This window comes from Tachysurus vachellii, chromosome 20 (genome assembly GCF_030014155.1).
Source record: "Tachysurus vachellii isolate PV-2020 chromosome 20, HZAU_Pvac_v1, whole genome shotgun sequence".
NCBI classification, from domain to species: Eukaryota; Metazoa; Chordata; class Actinopteri; order Siluriformes; family Bagridae; genus Tachysurus; species Tachysurus vachellii.
Window position 1 is genome coordinate 17126769 of NC_083479.1, and position 18169 is coordinate 17144937.

At 35.1% G+C, this 18169-nt stretch overlaps 2 protein-coding genes across 2 annotated transcripts in view; both read left to right on the forward strand.

Moving 5' to 3' along the window:
- The first annotated feature begins 524 nt into the window (after nt 1-524).
- LOC132863212 (adhesion G protein-coupled receptor F5-like) lies at nt 525-10650 on the forward strand. Its single transcript, XM_060895888.1, has 14 exons — nt 525-796; nt 966-1075; nt 1818-1882; nt 2200-2336; nt 2676-2861; nt 3002-3202; nt 3417-3563; nt 4295-4478; nt 4573-4741; nt 4956-6308; nt 6444-6485; nt 6576-6635; nt 6754-6817; nt 10519-10650. Exons 1-14 carry the CDS (start codon nt 670-672, stop codon nt 10599-10601), a joined length of 2928 nt encoding a protein of 975 aa, XP_060751871.1. The 5' UTR covers nt 525-669; the 3' UTR covers nt 10602-10650.
- A 4485-nt stretch (nt 10651-15135) lies between these two features.
- The window catches only part of LOC132863711 (adhesion G protein-coupled receptor F5-like), a 44780-nt gene continuing 41746 nt past the window's right edge, over nt 15136-18169 (forward strand). Inside the window, exons 1-4 of the mRNA XM_060896668.1 lie at nt 15136-15148; nt 16399-16496; nt 16924-16972; nt 17115-17264. Coding sequence (XP_060752651.1) covers nt 15136-15148; nt 16399-16496; nt 16924-16972; nt 17115-17264 — 310 coding nt within the window. The remainder of the gene's footprint in view (nt 15149-16398; nt 16497-16923; nt 16973-17114; nt 17265-18169) is intronic.

The following is an 18169-nucleotide window of genomic DNA, read 5'->3' on the forward strand; positions in this document are numbered from 1 at the left end:
GCCAGCACAACTCCTGTAACATCACCCAGCACAACTTCTGTAACATCACCCAGCATGATTACTGTAACAACAGATAACACAACTTCTGTAACATCACCCAGCACAACTACTGTAACAACAGACAACACAACAACTGTAACAACAGACAACACAAGTCCTGTAACATCACCCAGCACGACTACTGTAACAACAGACAACACAACTTCTGTAACATCACCCAGCACAACTTCTGTAACATCACCCAGCACAACTACTGTAACAACAGACAACACAACAACTGTAACAACAGACAACACAAGTCCTGTAACATCACCCAGCACAACTTCTGTAACATCACCCAGCACAACTTCTGTAACATCACCCAGCACAACTATTGTAACATCACCCAGCACAACTATTGTAACATCACCCAGCACAACTTCTGTAACATCACCCAGCACAACTATTGTAACATCACCCAGCACAACTATTGTAACATCACCCAGCACAACTTCTGTAACATCACCCAGCACAACTATTGTAACATCACCCAGCACAACTATTGTAACATCACCCAGCACAAGTTCTGTAACATCACCCAGCACAACTATTGTAACATCACCCAGCACAACTATTGTAACATCACCCAGCACAAGTTCTGTAACATCACCCAGCACAAGTTGTTTATGTATGTGTGTATGTGCAAAAATACACCATATAGTAACATCAGTCAGCACAACTACTGTAACATCAGCCAGCACGACTACAGCCCCCATGACTACAATCACCACAGCATCTATTACGACCCAAGCCACAAGTATGATTTTAAACCTTGTTCCTTTTCCATGTTTTTTTTTGCCTTTGACCAAAAACAGTTTATGACACTGATTTATGCTGTGTTAAAAGCTGTTTTTTAACTACTGTGTTATGCAATTACTGTGATTATTTTATTTGTTTAATTTTTCATTATTGTTATTTCTTTCAAGGTCCCAGCGTACTAAGCCTCTCCTTGAAATTAAATCAAACGTTTGACTCTGACCTCAACAATAAAGATAGTACAATATATCAAACATATAAAAATAAAATTCAGAGTTCAGTAAGTATTGCACAATATATTATTTTACAATATTTCATTAATTATTAATTGATAATATAATAAATTATCAATTAATAATATATTAATAATAATAATAATAATAATAATAATAATAATTATTATTAGTATTATTAGTATTATTATTATTATTATTATTATTATTATTATTTAGTAGTAGTAATGTTGATTATTACATTACATTATTATTATATTATTACATTAATGATGTTGAAAATTGATTAGTATACAGGAGGGCCGGCCCTGGCCAATTTGCTGCCCTAGGCAAGATTTCCCCTGGTGCCCCTGGAATCACAGACAATTGTGTTCCGATTATTTTGTTCATAAACTTACACAGAAACAAACTACACAGCTTTGTCCTGTTTTTCTTTATTTTGAAAATATTTTGGAAACACACACAAACTATATAAAAAAAACTATATTACGGAGACCTTGCTTTCCTTGCCTTTCTTACAGCAATAAAATATATATAATAAATACATTAATAAAATACTTCTCGGGTAATAAAATATATATACATATATATTAATAATTAATATATATATATATATATATATATATATATATATATATATATATATATATATATATATATTTTTTTTTTTTTAATAAAAATAATAATTTGGGCATTTGCCTATTCTGCCTATGCGCAGGGCCAGGCCTGGTATACAGTACATTCAGTTTTACATTAAACTATATAACACTCTGGACATTTTACACTCAGATTGAACAAAGCTACAAAAATGTACCTGGCTATCAGCTCAACTCTGCAACAGTGACTGGTTTCAGGTGATAATATTTATTGTAATCTAATATTGTTATGATTTAGCTCTGTTCATCATGTATAGTTCTAATAAAAAAAAAATATATACTTATTAAAGAGATGTTGTTAATTAACCAAATTAATTAATTTACTATTAAATGTGGTGAATATTAATTAACATTATTTTCATAATGAATTACATACGTATTGATCAATCAATTCAATAGTAGTAATATTAATATTGCATCTTCTTCTACCAAAATAACTGGAATAATCTAGCATATATTCTATTTAGCATATTTTTTTGTTGATCTAAAATTGTTCTGTGATGTGTTTTAAACAGACCTGGCAGTGTGATTGCAGACTTCAGTATTACCTCAACAACTAACAAAATTGATTTGGCTTCAGCAAACAAACAGCTTGCTACTAATCTCATTAACAATGGATTCAGTGTTTCTGGCGATTTTCTCAGTCAAAGTGGTGAGTGGACAAAGTAGACTTATTATTATTATTATTATTATTATTATTATTATTATTATTATTATTATTATTATTGCTATTATTATTACTATTATTATTATTATTATTATTATTATAATACTTTTAAACTAGAGAGTAAAGAACAGAAGCATATTTATCTTTAATCTTTATATCGGTTTTATTTAGTAACTATTTTTAGCACTTATAATTGTTTAGTTATAGTTACTTTTAGTTATTCATTTTATGTTTGAACCATATCTGCAGTAGTGATGATATAAATGTACAGTATAAGGGGGAACGTGAACAACAACATCAACAATGCATGATTCTTTGTTACAGTTGAAGGAACTCTAACTAACATCAGCGGAAACATATATCCTGGGACAGATCTAAAACTGACATGTAACCCTCCAGAGACAAATGTTATAAACTGGAACCTGAACGGGATTCGGTTAAAGCAGTCAGACAAGTATGTGATTAATAATACTGAACTCACTGTGACGAATGCCGGTCCCACTGACAGTGGTAAGTCTGAAGGATCTTACAATGATCAGATTATTTTCTTTATCTCTCTTTCATACTACTACTACTATAATAATAATAATAATAATAATAATAATAATAATAATAATAATAATAATAATAAACAGAATAATTTTTTTTAGGTCAATATTCATGCATAACAACAGTAAACTCTCTACCCTATATAATCTGGCAAAGCATTACGATTCAACCATACCCCAATATCCAAGTAACCAGTAATAAAACTGTACAATGTGAGGATACAACAGTCTCACTGCAGTGTTGTGTTCTGGGTGTATATAAGGTGCAATGGACTGACACTACAACCTGCTCAAGTTCAACAGGTCATACACACACACAAAACATCCCATAAAATCTATGTGATGTGGTCATGAATACTAGTATAACTGAAAATGTAGACCAAACATAATACGGAAAAAAGCAACACATTACTACAAAAAAATATTTAGCCCATGGTTAGAGAATGACATACTATGTAAGAGAATATAATTATGTTTTGAAGAAAGCTTAACCATTTGTGTTGCACTTTCTCACCAGGATTCTGCGTCACATGTAACTATAAATTTAATAAAAAGGATTGTCAGACTGCTGAGAAAACAATACAGTCCAAATGCCAACTAACACAACCTATAAGTGATAGTAGTTACAACTCAAAGACCATTGGTATACAAATAACAAACCAAGGTGAGTAATGATTTATTTTTAAAATTACATTGAGGAACATTAGGTAGTAATCTACATACTTCAATCTTCAATCACATACTGTTATCATTAAGAAAAATGTAAATACAAAATAAAAATGCATTAATACTAATAATATTATTAATAACTCAACTCAAATATCAACTCATATTTTCCAAATGTTTCTTAAACAAATTAATGAATCAAACATAAATGTTACTTGATTTATAAAAATCTAAGATTAGTGATACCTTAACAGGATTTAAAAGTGTATTAAATTGGAACAGTATAAAAACATTCAATTTTTATATAAACTTTATCCTTAGACAGTTGAGTGTAATATACATTTCATCTTTAAATAGATAAAATTTACTTATTTGACCAAGTCATTTCCAACCATTATCTTTACAATAAAATGAAGATCTCATTGTGGATTATTATATATAGATAATTGCCCAATTGTTTGTCAATCAATCAATAAATATATCAATCAATCAATCAAATTACAAGATATAATAAATTAAAATCTCCAAAACCACACAAACCCTGGCAGCACTACACACTTTATGAAAACAATAAATGCTAGAGTCTAACTGTATAAATACCCTGAACTGGTGTCAAATGGACTTTGCATATCCACTATTTATTTTTGGTAGTCATTGGACATTGCTTTGTCCAACAAACTGCAAATGCAAAAATGTTCTTATATTTATTTAGTTATTTTTTTGTTTTAGGATTTGACTGTTCTGATAATGTATTCGGAGCTGGAAATGAGGGAGCAAAACAAACTGCTATCTGTGATGTAAATAGGGTTGGCTATAAAGAAGCTAAGTGTATTTCAAAAAAGTGGATCATTATAGAAGACAACTGTGTTCTGCGTGAAATTCAAAATTTAAAAGATGAAGCTGAGGAAAGTATATTGTTTTCTTGCTTCTGTGAAAAAAAAATACTAAAAAATAATCTTTGTGTAATTTCTGTTTACTTTTTCATAACTGTTTGTGTTTCTGTAGACTTTACAAGTAGCAGCTATCCCGCAGTTTATGGCCAGCCTCAGTAGTAATGCTATATCACAGGCTCTAAAGATCGCTGACTCTGCAGCAACCATAACAACAATTGTAGACATACTAACCATCGTTTCAGGTCTCTCACAAACAATTTTTGTCAGTCCATCCATCATGACGGTAAGAAAACTGACCCTTTTACAAGATAAGTTTATTTGCTTTTTGAGGTACAATAATTGGTAATAGCTTTAATCTGTACTCCTGCATTTTATACTATTTAGTAATTTTATAAAAAAGAATCAAAACAGCCATTTCTGCTTTATTATTAATTATTGATTAAATATTTCTAATTATAAATTAGATTGCTTTGTTTAATAAATATTTCACTTTCAAGGATTTCATAAAAACAGCAGAGGTCATTGGAACAGATGATACATCAGCTACTTGGGAGTATTTAAACAATAACAGTACAACAAGTAGCACCAGTAATAAACTTCTGAGTGCTACTGAGAACATTGCACGCAGACTCCCAGATGGCAACATCTCAATAAAAACAAACTTTACTTCTCTTGAAAAAAAATCCATTACTGCCCCCTTTAATGAAACATTTGGAAGAAATTTCACTACACATATATACATTCCTGTGACTAAGGCCAATACGTCCCTCACCGTCATAATCTCTTCGGCTTTTAACAACATCTTACCTGTTCGAAATCTGACCAATAATGACAGCAGTCAGATTGGCACCCAGATCAATGGAGACGTAGCTGTGATTAAGACAAACTCACTAATTAACAACATCTCTCTCTCTTTTGATGTCATAAATACTACATTGGGAAAACCTCAGTGTGTCTTCTGGAACTTTAATCTTCTGAATGGTGTTGGTGGATGGGACTCAACTGGATGTCAGTTAAAGCTCTTAGGGAATGAAAATAAAAGATACACATGTGAGTGCAATCACACAACCTCTTTTTCAATCCTGATGTCACCATTTACGCTGGATAAAGTCCAAGCCATAATCTTAGACTATATAACCTACATCGGTGTTGGCATTTCAATGGGCAGCTTGGTTTTGTGCCTCATTATTGAAATCATCATATGGAAATCAGTGACACGAAATGACACATCCTACATGCGCCATGTCGCCATAGTCAACGTCGCTGTCTCCCTCCTGATTGCAAACATTTGCTTCATCATTGGAGCAGCTGTTGTTAAACAAGAGGGTCCCTGTAGTACAGCGACGTTCTTCATGCACTTCTTTTATCTCGCCCTTTTCTTCTGGATGTTTCTGTCAGCACTTTTGCTCCTCTACCGCACCCTCATGGTCTTTTCCAGAATAACCAGAGGCGCAATGATAGCCATAGGTTTCACTGTCGGCTATGGAGCCCCGTTAATTATAGCTGTCGTTACTGTGGCATCTACAGCTGGAGGCAAAGGATACATTCAACAAGGTTACAATTGTTGGCTGAACTGGGATAAAACAAAGGCTCTCCTGGCATTTGTGATTCCTGCTCTGACGATTGTAGCTATAAACCTCCTGGTGCTTATTGTGGTTCTGTGTAAGATGTTGAGGAGAGGAGTTAATGCTTCTGTTCAGCCAGATGAGAAACATCCCCTAGTGGTCATTGCTAGATGTGTGGCGATTTTAACACCTCTCTTTGGTCTAACGTGGGGATTCGGCATCGGGACCTTGGTGTCACCGAACTTTGGGATTCATGTGGTGTTCGCATTCTTTAATTCACTGCAGGTACTAAAGATATGTTAATCTAATTTTGACTGTAATTGTCATTGCAAACACTTAATATACTATATATTAATATTAATGCATAGATAGTTTTAGAAGTAATATAGTGAATAGTAAAATATTGTTCTCTCTTTCAAGGGTTTCTTTATTTTGCTCTTTGGAATATTACTGGACAGTAAGGTAGGTGTGATCTAAGACCATGAAACTCTCCTCACAGAAACAATAGAAATAATGTTTTAATATTTTTTTTTTTTTTTTTTGTGGTTGCAGGTCCAAGAAGCATTGGCAGGAAAGTTTTCACTGAGGAACCTAAGTTCTGGCCAGACTAGGGTAAATATAGTTGTTGTATATGCTAGTTCTTTAGAAAAAACATCACCTGTAATTAAAATGATTTCTAAATGAAGTCTAAATTAAAATGAAGTCCATGACGGATATGTCTGAATTACAGAGTACGAGTGCAGGACCAACGTCCTCAAGTGGATTTCCTTTCATGCAGTGGTTAAGGCAAAGAAGTAAGTAACTGAATTTTAATCAATAAAATTTTGATCATATTATATATGAAAAGCTGATTTTTTCATTGTAATGTTCCTTTGTATACAAAATGTCTATGAACCTGATCTATGAATCCGAAGAGTATTCTCAGGTTTATAGTAAATCAAGTAATAGAATAACCAATCTAGCCATGGGGGTCACAGTCCAGTGACTTCTGTGCTGGTCCCAAGCCCGGATAAATAGAGAGGGTTGCGTCAGGAAGGGCATCCGGCATAAAACATTGCCAAATCTAACCATGCGAGTTGTCAGTAAGAATTTCATACCGGATCGGTCGAGGCCCGGGTTAACAACGACCGCCATCGGCGCCGTTGACCTACAGGGCGCCGGTGGAAATTGGGCTACTGTTGGTCGAAGGAGTAGAGGAGGGAGGAGAGTGCACAGACAGAGGGAGAAGAGGAAAGGTAAGAGTGTAGGACTGAGAATAGGAACTCTGAATGTTGGTACTATGACAGGGAAAGGTAGAGAGCTGGCTGATATGATGGAGAGAAGGAAGGTGGATATACTGTGTGTACAGGAGACCAAGTGGAAGGGTAGCAAGGCTCGTAGTATAGGAGCAGGATTCAAGCTGTTTTACTATGGTGTGGATAGTAAGAGAAATGGGGTAGGTGTGGTCCTGAAGGAGGAGTTTGTGAGGAATGTTCTGGAGGTGAAGAGAGTGTCAGACAGGGTGATGAGTCTGAAGTTAGAGATTGAAGGGGTGATGTTGAATGTTGTTAGTGGTTATGCCCCGCAGGTAGGTTGTGAGTTAGAGGAGAAAGAGAGATTCTGGTGTGAATTCGATGAGGTGATTGAGAGTATTCCCAAGGGTGAGAGAGTGGTGATAGGAGCGGATTTTAATGGACATGTTGGTGAGGGGAACACAGGTGATGAGGAGGTGATGGGCAAGTTTGGAGTTAAGGAAAGGAACCTTGAAGGACAGATGGTAGTAGACTTTGCTAAGAGGATGGACATGGCTGTGGTTAACACGTATTTTCAGAAGAGGGAGGAACATAGAGTGACTTACAAGAGTGGAGGTAGGAGAACACAGGTAGACTACATCCTTTGTAGAAGAGGCAATCTGAAAGAGATTAGTGACTGTAAAGTGGTAGTGGGAGAGAGTGTAGCCAGACAGCATAGGATGGTGGTGTGTAGGATGACTCTGATGGTCTGTAAGAGGAAGAGGTCAAAGATAGAGAAGAAAACTAAGTGGTGGAAGCTGAAAAAGGAGGAATGTTGTGAGGAATTTAGACAGAAGTTGAGGCAGGCTCTGGGTGGTCAGGTAGTGCTGCCGGATGACTGGGAAACTACAGCAGAAGTGATCAGGGAGACAGGGAGAAAGGTGCTGGGTGTGTCATCTGGAAGGAGGAAAGAAGATAAGGAGACTTGGTGGTGGAATGAGGAAGTTCAGGATAGTATCCAGAGGAAGAGATTAGCCAAGAAGAAGTGGGATATGGACAGGACTGAAGAGAATAGACAGGAATACAAGGAGTTACAGCGCAGAGTGAAGAGGGAGGTGTCTAAGGCCAAGCAGAAGGCATATGAAGAGTTGTACACTAGGTTAGACACTAGAGAAGGAGAGAAGGACTTGTACAGGTTAGCTAGACAGAGGGATCGAGATGGGAAGGATGTGCAGCAAGTTAGAATTATTAAGGATAGAGATGGAAGGGTGCTCACAAGTGAGGAGAGTGTACAGAGGAGATGGAAGGAATACTTTGAGGAGCTGATGAATGAGGAAAATCAGAGGGAAAAAAGAGTAGAAGGGGTGAACTCTGTGGAATAGGAAGTAGATAAGATTAGAAAGGATGAAGTCAGGAAGGCTTTGAAGAGGATGAAAAGTGGAAAGGCAGTTGGTCCTGACGACATCCCGGTAGAGGTCTGGAAGTGTCTAGGAGAGGCAGCAGTGGAATTTTTAACTAGTTTGTTCAACAGGGTATTAGAAAGTGAGAGGATGCCTGAGGAATGGAGAAGGAGTGTGTTAGTGTCGATCTTTAAGAATAAGGGTGACGTGCAGAGTTGCAGCAACTATAGGGGGATAAAGTTGATGAGCCATACAATGAAGTTGTGGGAAAGAGTAGTGGAAGCTAGGTTAAGGAAGGTGGTGGAAATTTGTGAGCAGCAGTATGGCTTCATGCCCAGAAAGAGCACAACAGATGCAATTTTTGCTCTGAGAATGTTGATGGAGAAGTATAGGGATGGTCAGAGGGAGTTGCACTGTGTGTTTGTAGACTTAGAGAAAACGTATGACAGGGTGCCAAGAGAAGAGCTGTGGTACTGTATGAGGAAGTCAGGAGTAGCAGAGAAGTATGTCAGAGTGGTGCAGGACATGTATGAGAGGAGCAGGACAGTGGTGAGGTGTGCTGTAGGTCAGACAGAGGAGTTCACAGTGGAGGTGGGACTGCATCAGGGATCGGCTCTGAGCCCCTTCCTATTTGCTATAGTGATGGACCAGTTGTCAGAGGAGGTCAGACAGGAGTCTCCTTGGACGATGATGTTTGCAGATGACATTGTGATCTGTAGTGAGAGCAGGGAGCAGGTGGAGGAAAACCTGGAGAGGTGGAGGTTTGCGCTAGAGAGAAGAGGAATGAAAGTCAGTCGTAGTAAGACTGAGTACATGTGTGTGAATGAAAGGGAGGGAAGTGGAACAGTAAGGTTACAGGGTGAAGAGGTGAAGAAGGTACAGGAGTTTAAGTACTTGGGGTCAACAGTCCAGAGTAATGGAGAGAGTGGGAAAGAAGTAAAGAAGCGAGTGCAGGCAGGTTGGAGTGGGTGGAGAAAGGTGTCAGGAGTTCTGTGTGATAGGAAAATATCAGCAAGAATCAAGGGGAAGGTGTACAGGACAGTGGTGAGACCGGCCGTGCTGTATGGTTTAGAGACAGTGTCACTGAAGAAGAGACAGGAGTCAGAGCTTGAGGTAGCCGAACTGAAGATGTTGAGGTTCTCTTTGGGTGTAACAAGATTGGACAGGATTAGGAACGAGTACATCAGAGGGACAGCCCATGTTGGACGTTTGGGGGACAAAGTTAGGGAGGCGAGATTAAGATGGTTTGGACATGTTCAGAGGAGGGAGAGTGAGTATATTGGTAGGAGAATGTTGGACATGGAGCTGCCAGGCAGGAGGCAAAGAGGAAGGCCAAAGAGGAGGTATATGGATGTAATTAATGAGGATTTGAAGCTAGTGGGTGCAAGTGTTGAGGATGCAGAAGATAGGATTAGGTGGAGAGAGATGATTCGCTGTGGCGACCCCTGCAGGGAAAAGCCGAAAGAAGAAGAAAGAAAGAAAGAAAGTAATAGAATAACCACTTTTTCTACATGTGCTATACTCACAGATCTTCTATTTGAAGTTTTTGTGATGTATAAAAAGATAAATATCTTTTCTCATCTTGCCATCATTGCCCATTTTCCCATTTCTCTTCTCCAATTAATTAATTCATATTCATTCCTGTGAGTATTGCTTTTGATATTACAGATAAACTTCAATGACTTTTTATTCATCCATCTTTGACTGCATCAAATTATTTCACTTTTGTCATCTAATTCCTCATTTTAACACTATTATTGTGTTAATGTTTCGTTTTTTGCTCTCTTATGTGTTGTATCTATGTCGCTTTATCATGCATCAAGTATGTAAGCATTGTCCTGATTTGTGAATAGCGTTGCCACTAATATTTTTGGTCTTTTGCAGATGTCTACAATGTACAAACAGCGGCAAACAGTGCCAATATGGCTTCAACTTCAAACAACTCATATGCACCTATCAACACTTAAGGCAGTAGACCCTTATTATAAGGATCTGTTTAGTTGCTAACATTATATAGTACATAGTACATAGTACATAGTATATATATCATTATATATACGTATATATATCATTATATTATACTGCATGTTATTCTCTGGCCACTAAAGTATGGATTAAGGATTATAATAATTTATATTATATGGTCTTTGTTATTTAATCAGGTTTTTTGTTTGTTTGTTTTTTTCAGGTTGGTAGAAAGTCTGTACATGTTTCTTTGTTTTTTTTAATTATTTTAAAATAAATTTAAATTACTTTACACAACACCATTACCTTATCTCATTTTATATGTACAGAATTTTTTTTTTCTGAGCTGTCACACCTGACTGGCCCATCTGAAGGTGTCCCAGCTTCAGACCAGTGAGAATCATTACATAATGTCAGATATGGGTGGCTCCAATGAAACAAAAACCCAGACCCATATGCAGGGATAGAAGGCAGACAGGGGTTTATATTAATAAAACAACACAATTAACAACCGAAATGCAAAGCAAGATACAAAAATCAAAACCATAAACTAGAGAACACAAGGAAACAAACAAGGACTCAAATTACAGGCTTAAATAGGGAGGGTAATTAGCAAGACATGTAACAGGTAGTGATGGGAGAAATGCAGCATTTCGAAGACTCAAATCATTTATTCATCTTCTACCACTTATCCGAACTACCTCGGGTCATGGGGAGCCTGTGCCAACCCATCGCAGGGCACACACACAAACAAAAGGTGGAGGCGGAAATCAAACCCTGACCCTGGAGGTGTGAGGCAAACGTGCTAACCACTAAGCCACTGTGCCCTCAACCCCCAATCAATTTCACAAAATGATTCACTGATTCAAAGCTTTCGAAACACCACATGCTGGCAACTCCTGCTGGTTAAAATAGTGTAAAGTCAAAAAGATCTAGGCCCAAACATAATGACACATTTTACAAACACAAAACAGAGCAGAGCAGGGGCCTGTTTCAGAAAGCGGGTTAAGTTAAAACTCTGAGTATGTTAACCCTGAAATGAGGGAAACTCTGGGTTTTCCGTTTCAGGAAGGGAGGTAGGTTAAACCCGAGAAAGCAGGTTAAGTCAAGCCCGTTTCTGAAAGAGTAACTTATACTCAGAGTCAGTTACCATAGTAACTTACTCTGTGAACCTAACCTGGTCGGGAGCAGGTTTTCTTCGGTAAACCCAGAGTTTCTGACTGTCTCCTCCCCTTTTTAAAGGGGAAGCGACGGTTAAACACCTCATTCATTGCCCACATTTCAGTTACACAGAGAGCAGCAAGGGGCATGTGGGATGTGGTAGCTTAGTGGTTAAGGTGTTGGACTACTGATCAGAAGGTCATAGGTCCACCAAGCTTTTGTGGACACAATTGTTCAGTTGTATAAATTGAAACAAAATATAAGTCACTCTGGGTAAGGGGGTCTGCTAAATGCCGTATATGTAAAATGAATGAAATGGCGTGTCCTTTTATGGACGATCCTGTTGATGAAGAGTCTGTATTAATTCGTTTAAGCCCAGAGTGGATTTTTGTCACATCCCTATGCATTTTTATTTGAGTGGTACCGCTTTTCTTTACAGTCAATAAGATCCATAATATAATCCATCCTTACATCAGCCATCGCGGCCATGCTCTTACATCCGAGCAGATGCTTTGCGTTGCCTTACGTTTCTTTGTGAATTGTAGTTTTGTGTATAACATCGGGGATGCAGAACATATTAGTAAGACTACTGTTTGCAGAGCGGTCAGGAAAGTGCGCCTCGCTCTTAAGTGCTTTCTGACAATTTTTGTGTTGTTTCCTGATCAAATAAAATTCTGTCCTCTGATATTATAAAAGTTGGGAATTTACTCTAAAATAGTTCTTAATTACTAACTACAAATTACATCTTCAACCAGTCTAATTAGATTAATGTAATATTTACTATCTCTAGAAAGTATTGGTCTACTTATTAATTTGGTCTACTTACTTATTAATATCTTTCTAAATCCCAAATCAACATCAACCACTTAAACAATAAGGAGAGACAAGAAATGAACAATATACAATTGCATGAATTATCCTTGAATTGAACAAAGTGTGTAACTAGAGGGAGAAGTTTACATTAAAAATATAACTTTTAAAGGTATATATATATATATATATATATATATATATATATATATATATATATATATATATATATATATATAAAATACATTTTTAAAATACACCTTGTTAAATCGCCTATTGTTTTATACAGCAGTGTTGCTATTTTTTTTTAAATACGTGTTAAAATTCTCCATATTCTCCAAGCACTTCCGGTTCTGCTGGTGAGAAATATGCAGACTTTTCTTTTGTCTGACGCTGTTGCCATGATGAATCATTATATCTGCACTCCATTGATAATGGCTTTTTATAGTTGTGGTCCACGCGCTTAACTCAGATTCAGTCAACTTAGAGTTGATAAAACTAACTCTTTTCAGCTGTTCTGTACTCTCTACTCAGAGTTTCCCATCTCGGGGTTTGTCAACTCAGAGTTCAACTTTAAACTCAGAGTTGGTTGAACCTCCTTTCTGAAACGGCCCCCAGAACACCAAAAACATAAACAAAAGCACATGGCACAAGATAGAAAATAAACCCATTGTCCAAGCCATCATGACATAATGCTTAATACTAAAAATAACCTAAGAATTAAGAATAATGTCTTAAACATAATACCAAAAGCTTCAAGATTAAATAAAGATTAAAATCATGGAAAGTGAGCATAAATCAAAACTAGAATGATTTAATTTAGTTTATAAAACATAAGTATATATCATTCAAAATAAATACTCAAATATATACAGAATAATTGTGCTGGATAAGAAAGCAGAGGTTTTGTTAAAGCATAATGCATTACATGGATTTTATTTACATTTTTATGATGGCTGGCCATTTACTACTATTTATATCAGTGTATATCAGAATTTTTCTGAGACCACTTTCTTTAACAGGAAAGGCCCACAAATAGGTGTGATAGTAAGGTGTTCATATGGATGTATAATGTCAGATACCTAAAACCTGCCTCAACCTTAAATATTCTTATAAACTTCAGGAATCAGGAAGCAGGAGAATGCAGGACATGACTGAAGTCTAAAACTGGTCTGGCAAGTAGGAAACATAGTAGGATTAAGTGTTTAATTCTAAAGTATCTACATGGTCAGGTGACAGAAATTATAACCTGAAAAGCTTAGAGGTTTCTGGCAAACCTACTTGTTGGAGCTGAATCTTGGGCTGGCTGGAGCCAAGGTAGGTCCTAAAAACTAAAATTTCATAAGATATTTAATATTCTGTTCTATTTATTCTACTTGCATGTATCAGAATTTGTCTTTAATAATAATAAAGATTACCTTAAAGGCTGATTTTATTTCTGTGCTGTGAAATAATAGCTTTTTGTAAACTGCTTATGTTTGTGTGCTTTTCTTTATTGCTAAAGTTCTTTGGCCTGAGTTCTGAACTGAGAAAAAGCAGCAGTTCTGAAATGTAATATTGTGTCATCTGTAACAGTAGTTATCATGGAGGAATGATAATAATAAGAAAACATTTATTTTTTAAACAAAAAGAAAGAACGATCTCCACATTCAAAATCTAAAGAAATAAACAAACGATATTAAAAAGAAAAAGTAAAAAAAAACTGAAACAGACTGAACTAATGAATTAATATTAATCCTTAACATGTAGACACCTTTATATTCTCCTATTACATAAAACCTCTGATGTAGTTTGCTTAAATAAATGCTAAAGAAAATCTAGAATTTCATTTTAAAGTGAAATTTAAAATGTCCTGAAATGAATTCTTTATAGAAATACCTGACAGTTTCCCAAATTTTTCTCAAAGCACAAGGAGAAAAAATATACATACTGTATACTAATCAAATAAGAGGTCACCATTAATAACATTTAATCAACACATAAATAAAAACTTTCTGTGATTTCATACATAAATAAATGAATAAATGTAACTGAAATGTTCATATTAGCAACATGCCAAATCTTCTAGGCTTAAAATAAATGAATGTGTATATGTGGAAATTTTTATTAGTTCTAATCTCTTAATGACTCTTATGCAAAAATGATGTTTATTTTAATACATTTACCACAGTCTTTGGCTTTGATTGAATAGAATGTGTTGCTCAATAGTTTTTAAATCTCAAATTAATATGAATTGACTTGTTCTAGTACATTATTGTATAACAAGTTAAACAGCTGTATGTTGAATGACAGGTGAATCAGGTGGAAATTTTAGATCAGAATTGATATGTTGGGAATCATTTAGAATAGAATAGAAGATTTTATTTGTCATATATAAATTACATTTCAGTGAAATTCTTTCTTCACATTCTTTCTTCACAACTTTGGAAGTTGATAAAAGCCCTAATAAAGTTACTATTATCACTACATACTATTAAACTTCTGAAAGTGCCTAATGATTATTTTATATGTAGAGACACTACAGTAATACCAGCTGAAGTTCACATCGTTATCTGCCTGAGCATCATGGCTAATAAAGGTAAGGATTTATTTTATTTAGAAATGCAAAAACAATTATTACTTATTTAGAGCATTTTTGTGTTCTACAAATCAATCACTTATGTTGAAATGTGTTTGTTTTCAGAGAAGAAAACATTTCAGAACTGCTTGGCTTATAATCTCTAACCTAAAAGAAGTGAACACATTACGTCCCATGTTTCTTCCTTCTAGTGGAAATCATACCAACTTTTTAATTTACTCTCAAATATTAAGTCAATAGTAAATCTGATCAGGTTGATCATAATAAACATAGAATTACCTAAATTATTATTTCAAATATAGCTCTAATAGCTCTAAGTATATTACATTCATTTTTCTATTCAAATTTACAGTCGGACAGTTAAATATAAAGAAGAGGTTATGGAAGAAGAGGTTTTAGAAAACCTGTTAGCCAACAGAATAATAAAAAACTACCTTTAAAAATATAATTTGATTTAATATTTATCTCACCCTTCCAAGTTCCAGCCTTGTAGCATCTGTTCCAATGTACACTGAAGCTTGTCATGGCTCAACACCTTACTAAGACGCATTATAGTGTTTTTGTTTAATTAATTGTCACCAGTTTTTGCATGAAAGGTTCCCATAAGGTGAAACCCATTGTTTCTCAGCAACCAGCAATATCTGCCTGCTTCACCTCCTACTGCCTTAGTAGCACAAGATTCAAGGCAATAGTTAAACATTTAAAGTATCTTTGTTTGGGGTTACATTCTTGCTTTAAATAAAAGAATTTACCTTTTAGAGTTGCTGGAGTTACTGAATAATTCATTGAGGTTATGGAATAATATGACAAACAAGCAAAGACTTTAGAGATTAAAACATACAGTTAATTTATGCATAATGCTGCTTTCTACTCTACTATGATCTGAATGCAATTTTTTTTAATCTTTAAGATACTGTTTCTTCCATTAAAAACAAAATATATGAACTTAGGTCCGAAGTCAGAAGGGGAATTTACGGACCTAATGTGTATTGTAAGCCCCATTTCCTCTTCTGTGGTTGGTAAAAGAACCTATTTGGCTATTGTCCAATGTAATTCCTAGTATTCATTGAATTTACTCAGCCGAGTTATGTGCGTGATCAGCAACAAAGTCAGGCCCATGGACACAGCTGTCAACAAATAAAGCATCCATTGTCTGAAATTTCAGCTATTTGTTATAGTTGTATAATGTTTGATCAATCAATTTGAAAATTAATTAAGGCTAAATATTGCATTTCTTAACTTTTTTTCAGGGAAAATATTACAGCATTTCCTGGGATTTGTTGTCATCCTAATCATTCATATGGACACGGTGAACTTACAAGGACTTCCTGAAATTTCAGACATGAATGTAGAGGTAAAGTTTAAAGCGATAATAGCTCTATATATTGCTAATATTTTAATAATCATATATTAAATAAATCTTTCAAGCAAGAAACCCAAAAATCATAAAGAATAAAAAACACAAGAAAATAAAAATAACCTCAAGAAATGCACCAAGAAAAAAAACACTAATAATTTGTTAATATGTGTATTTCTAACTTGATTTATTATTTGTACACCGTTTAGTTCCATGGTATCGATATATTTTGCTAGTGAAGCACCCAAAGATCTACCTCAGTGGATCAATAATGATGAAAAAAAAAATCTATTTATCCATCCATTCTGAATGTAATACTTATGTGATAAACTGCAATAAACATAAATACACTTTAAGCTACACTAACAATTATTAGGCAACTTTAACTTAATAATAATGTTACTTTTTCCAAATTCAGTTTAGTTATACAGATGGACAAATGAATCACTTAAGAGAAAAACGAAATGGTAAATAACAACTTTAATGTTACAATTAAAATTCTGTTACATTATTTTAAAGTAAACCTACAGTATATACTGTATTATATCTGTATCTGCTATTTTCTTTTCATGCCTGTCACCTTAATAACCAAAATCATATTGTTTCCAGTGAACAACCAAATACTAGAATACATTGTGATCATAGAGGTGAATGTATCAGGAATTATTTTGCTTGACCAAATCAAATTATCCCTCGAGTCCATCAGTCCTTTACAAATAGACAATGCCGCAGAAATTGATGAGCTGAACATTACAACAGGTGAGTTCTTTTATTATTTTTATAATTCTTTTATAATTAGATATTTTATTATATATACTTAATTTGCAAGCTCAGGTAAGGTAAGGAACTGTATTGTTGTACACAATACAAGAAAACTTTGGTTACTCACAGACAGCAACAAGGGCATTTAAATATATAAAAAATTAAATTAAGAAGTAAAAAAAAGAAGCATAATTAAGAATTGATAGAGCATATGTTTGAATAGAACTAATTTAGGTTTCCAAATGATGAATACATTTTTGCTCTGTGGCAGATGAAAAATTGTTAGACCATGGGTTTAAAAATGATGTACATTTATTCTGGAAACCTGAAAAAGTATGACGCACCTTGCGGGACTAAAATCATTACAAATACTTCAGCTGAAGTTTTTGCTTTCAGCCATGACCCATTTTGTAATATGTCCTGCCCACCATACCATGTTTTCATGGCAAAACCTCTAAACACACATTCTAAAGTCTCTAAAGATACTTACATTTATGGAAGATGTCCTTATCTAGAGGAACTCAGGTTTATCTCATTGTATTATTTAATTGAGCAATTGAGGGTTAGGGGCCTAGCTAAGGGGTCCAGCAGTGGCAGCTTGAGGGACTTGGGACTTCACAACCTTCCGGTTGGTCGCCCAACACCTTAACCACTAGGCTACCACATCCCTTTAGTAGATATGCTACCAACTTTTCATTCAACATTGAAGTAAACTTTCAGACCACAGCAGGCTCGATACCTGGAAAAACTACAGCATGGAAACGAGCTACACACTAAACTTAATACGTCAGAAAATCCAAGACATACAATCAACAAAATACATTTAATTTAAAAGTACATTCATTTCACATACTTCAGTGGCAAAGATTAGAAAAGTAAAGTATGAACCCTAGCCCTTTCTC

Bases quoted from the DNA above. Each gene is read 5' to 3' on its own strand.
- LOC132863212 (XM_060895888.1), top strand. From the start codon at position 670: ATGTGTGTATGTGCAAAAATACACCATATAGTAACATCAGTCAGCACA. The intron at 4,479-4,572 runs ATTGTTTTCTTG...GTTTCTGTAGAC, and splicing joins GATGAAGCTGAGGAAAGTAT to TTTACAAGTAGCAGCTATCC. The intron at 6,309-6,443 runs GTACTAAAGATA...CTCTCTTTCAAG, and splicing joins CATTCTTTAATTCACTGCAG to GGTTTCTTTATTTTGCTCTT.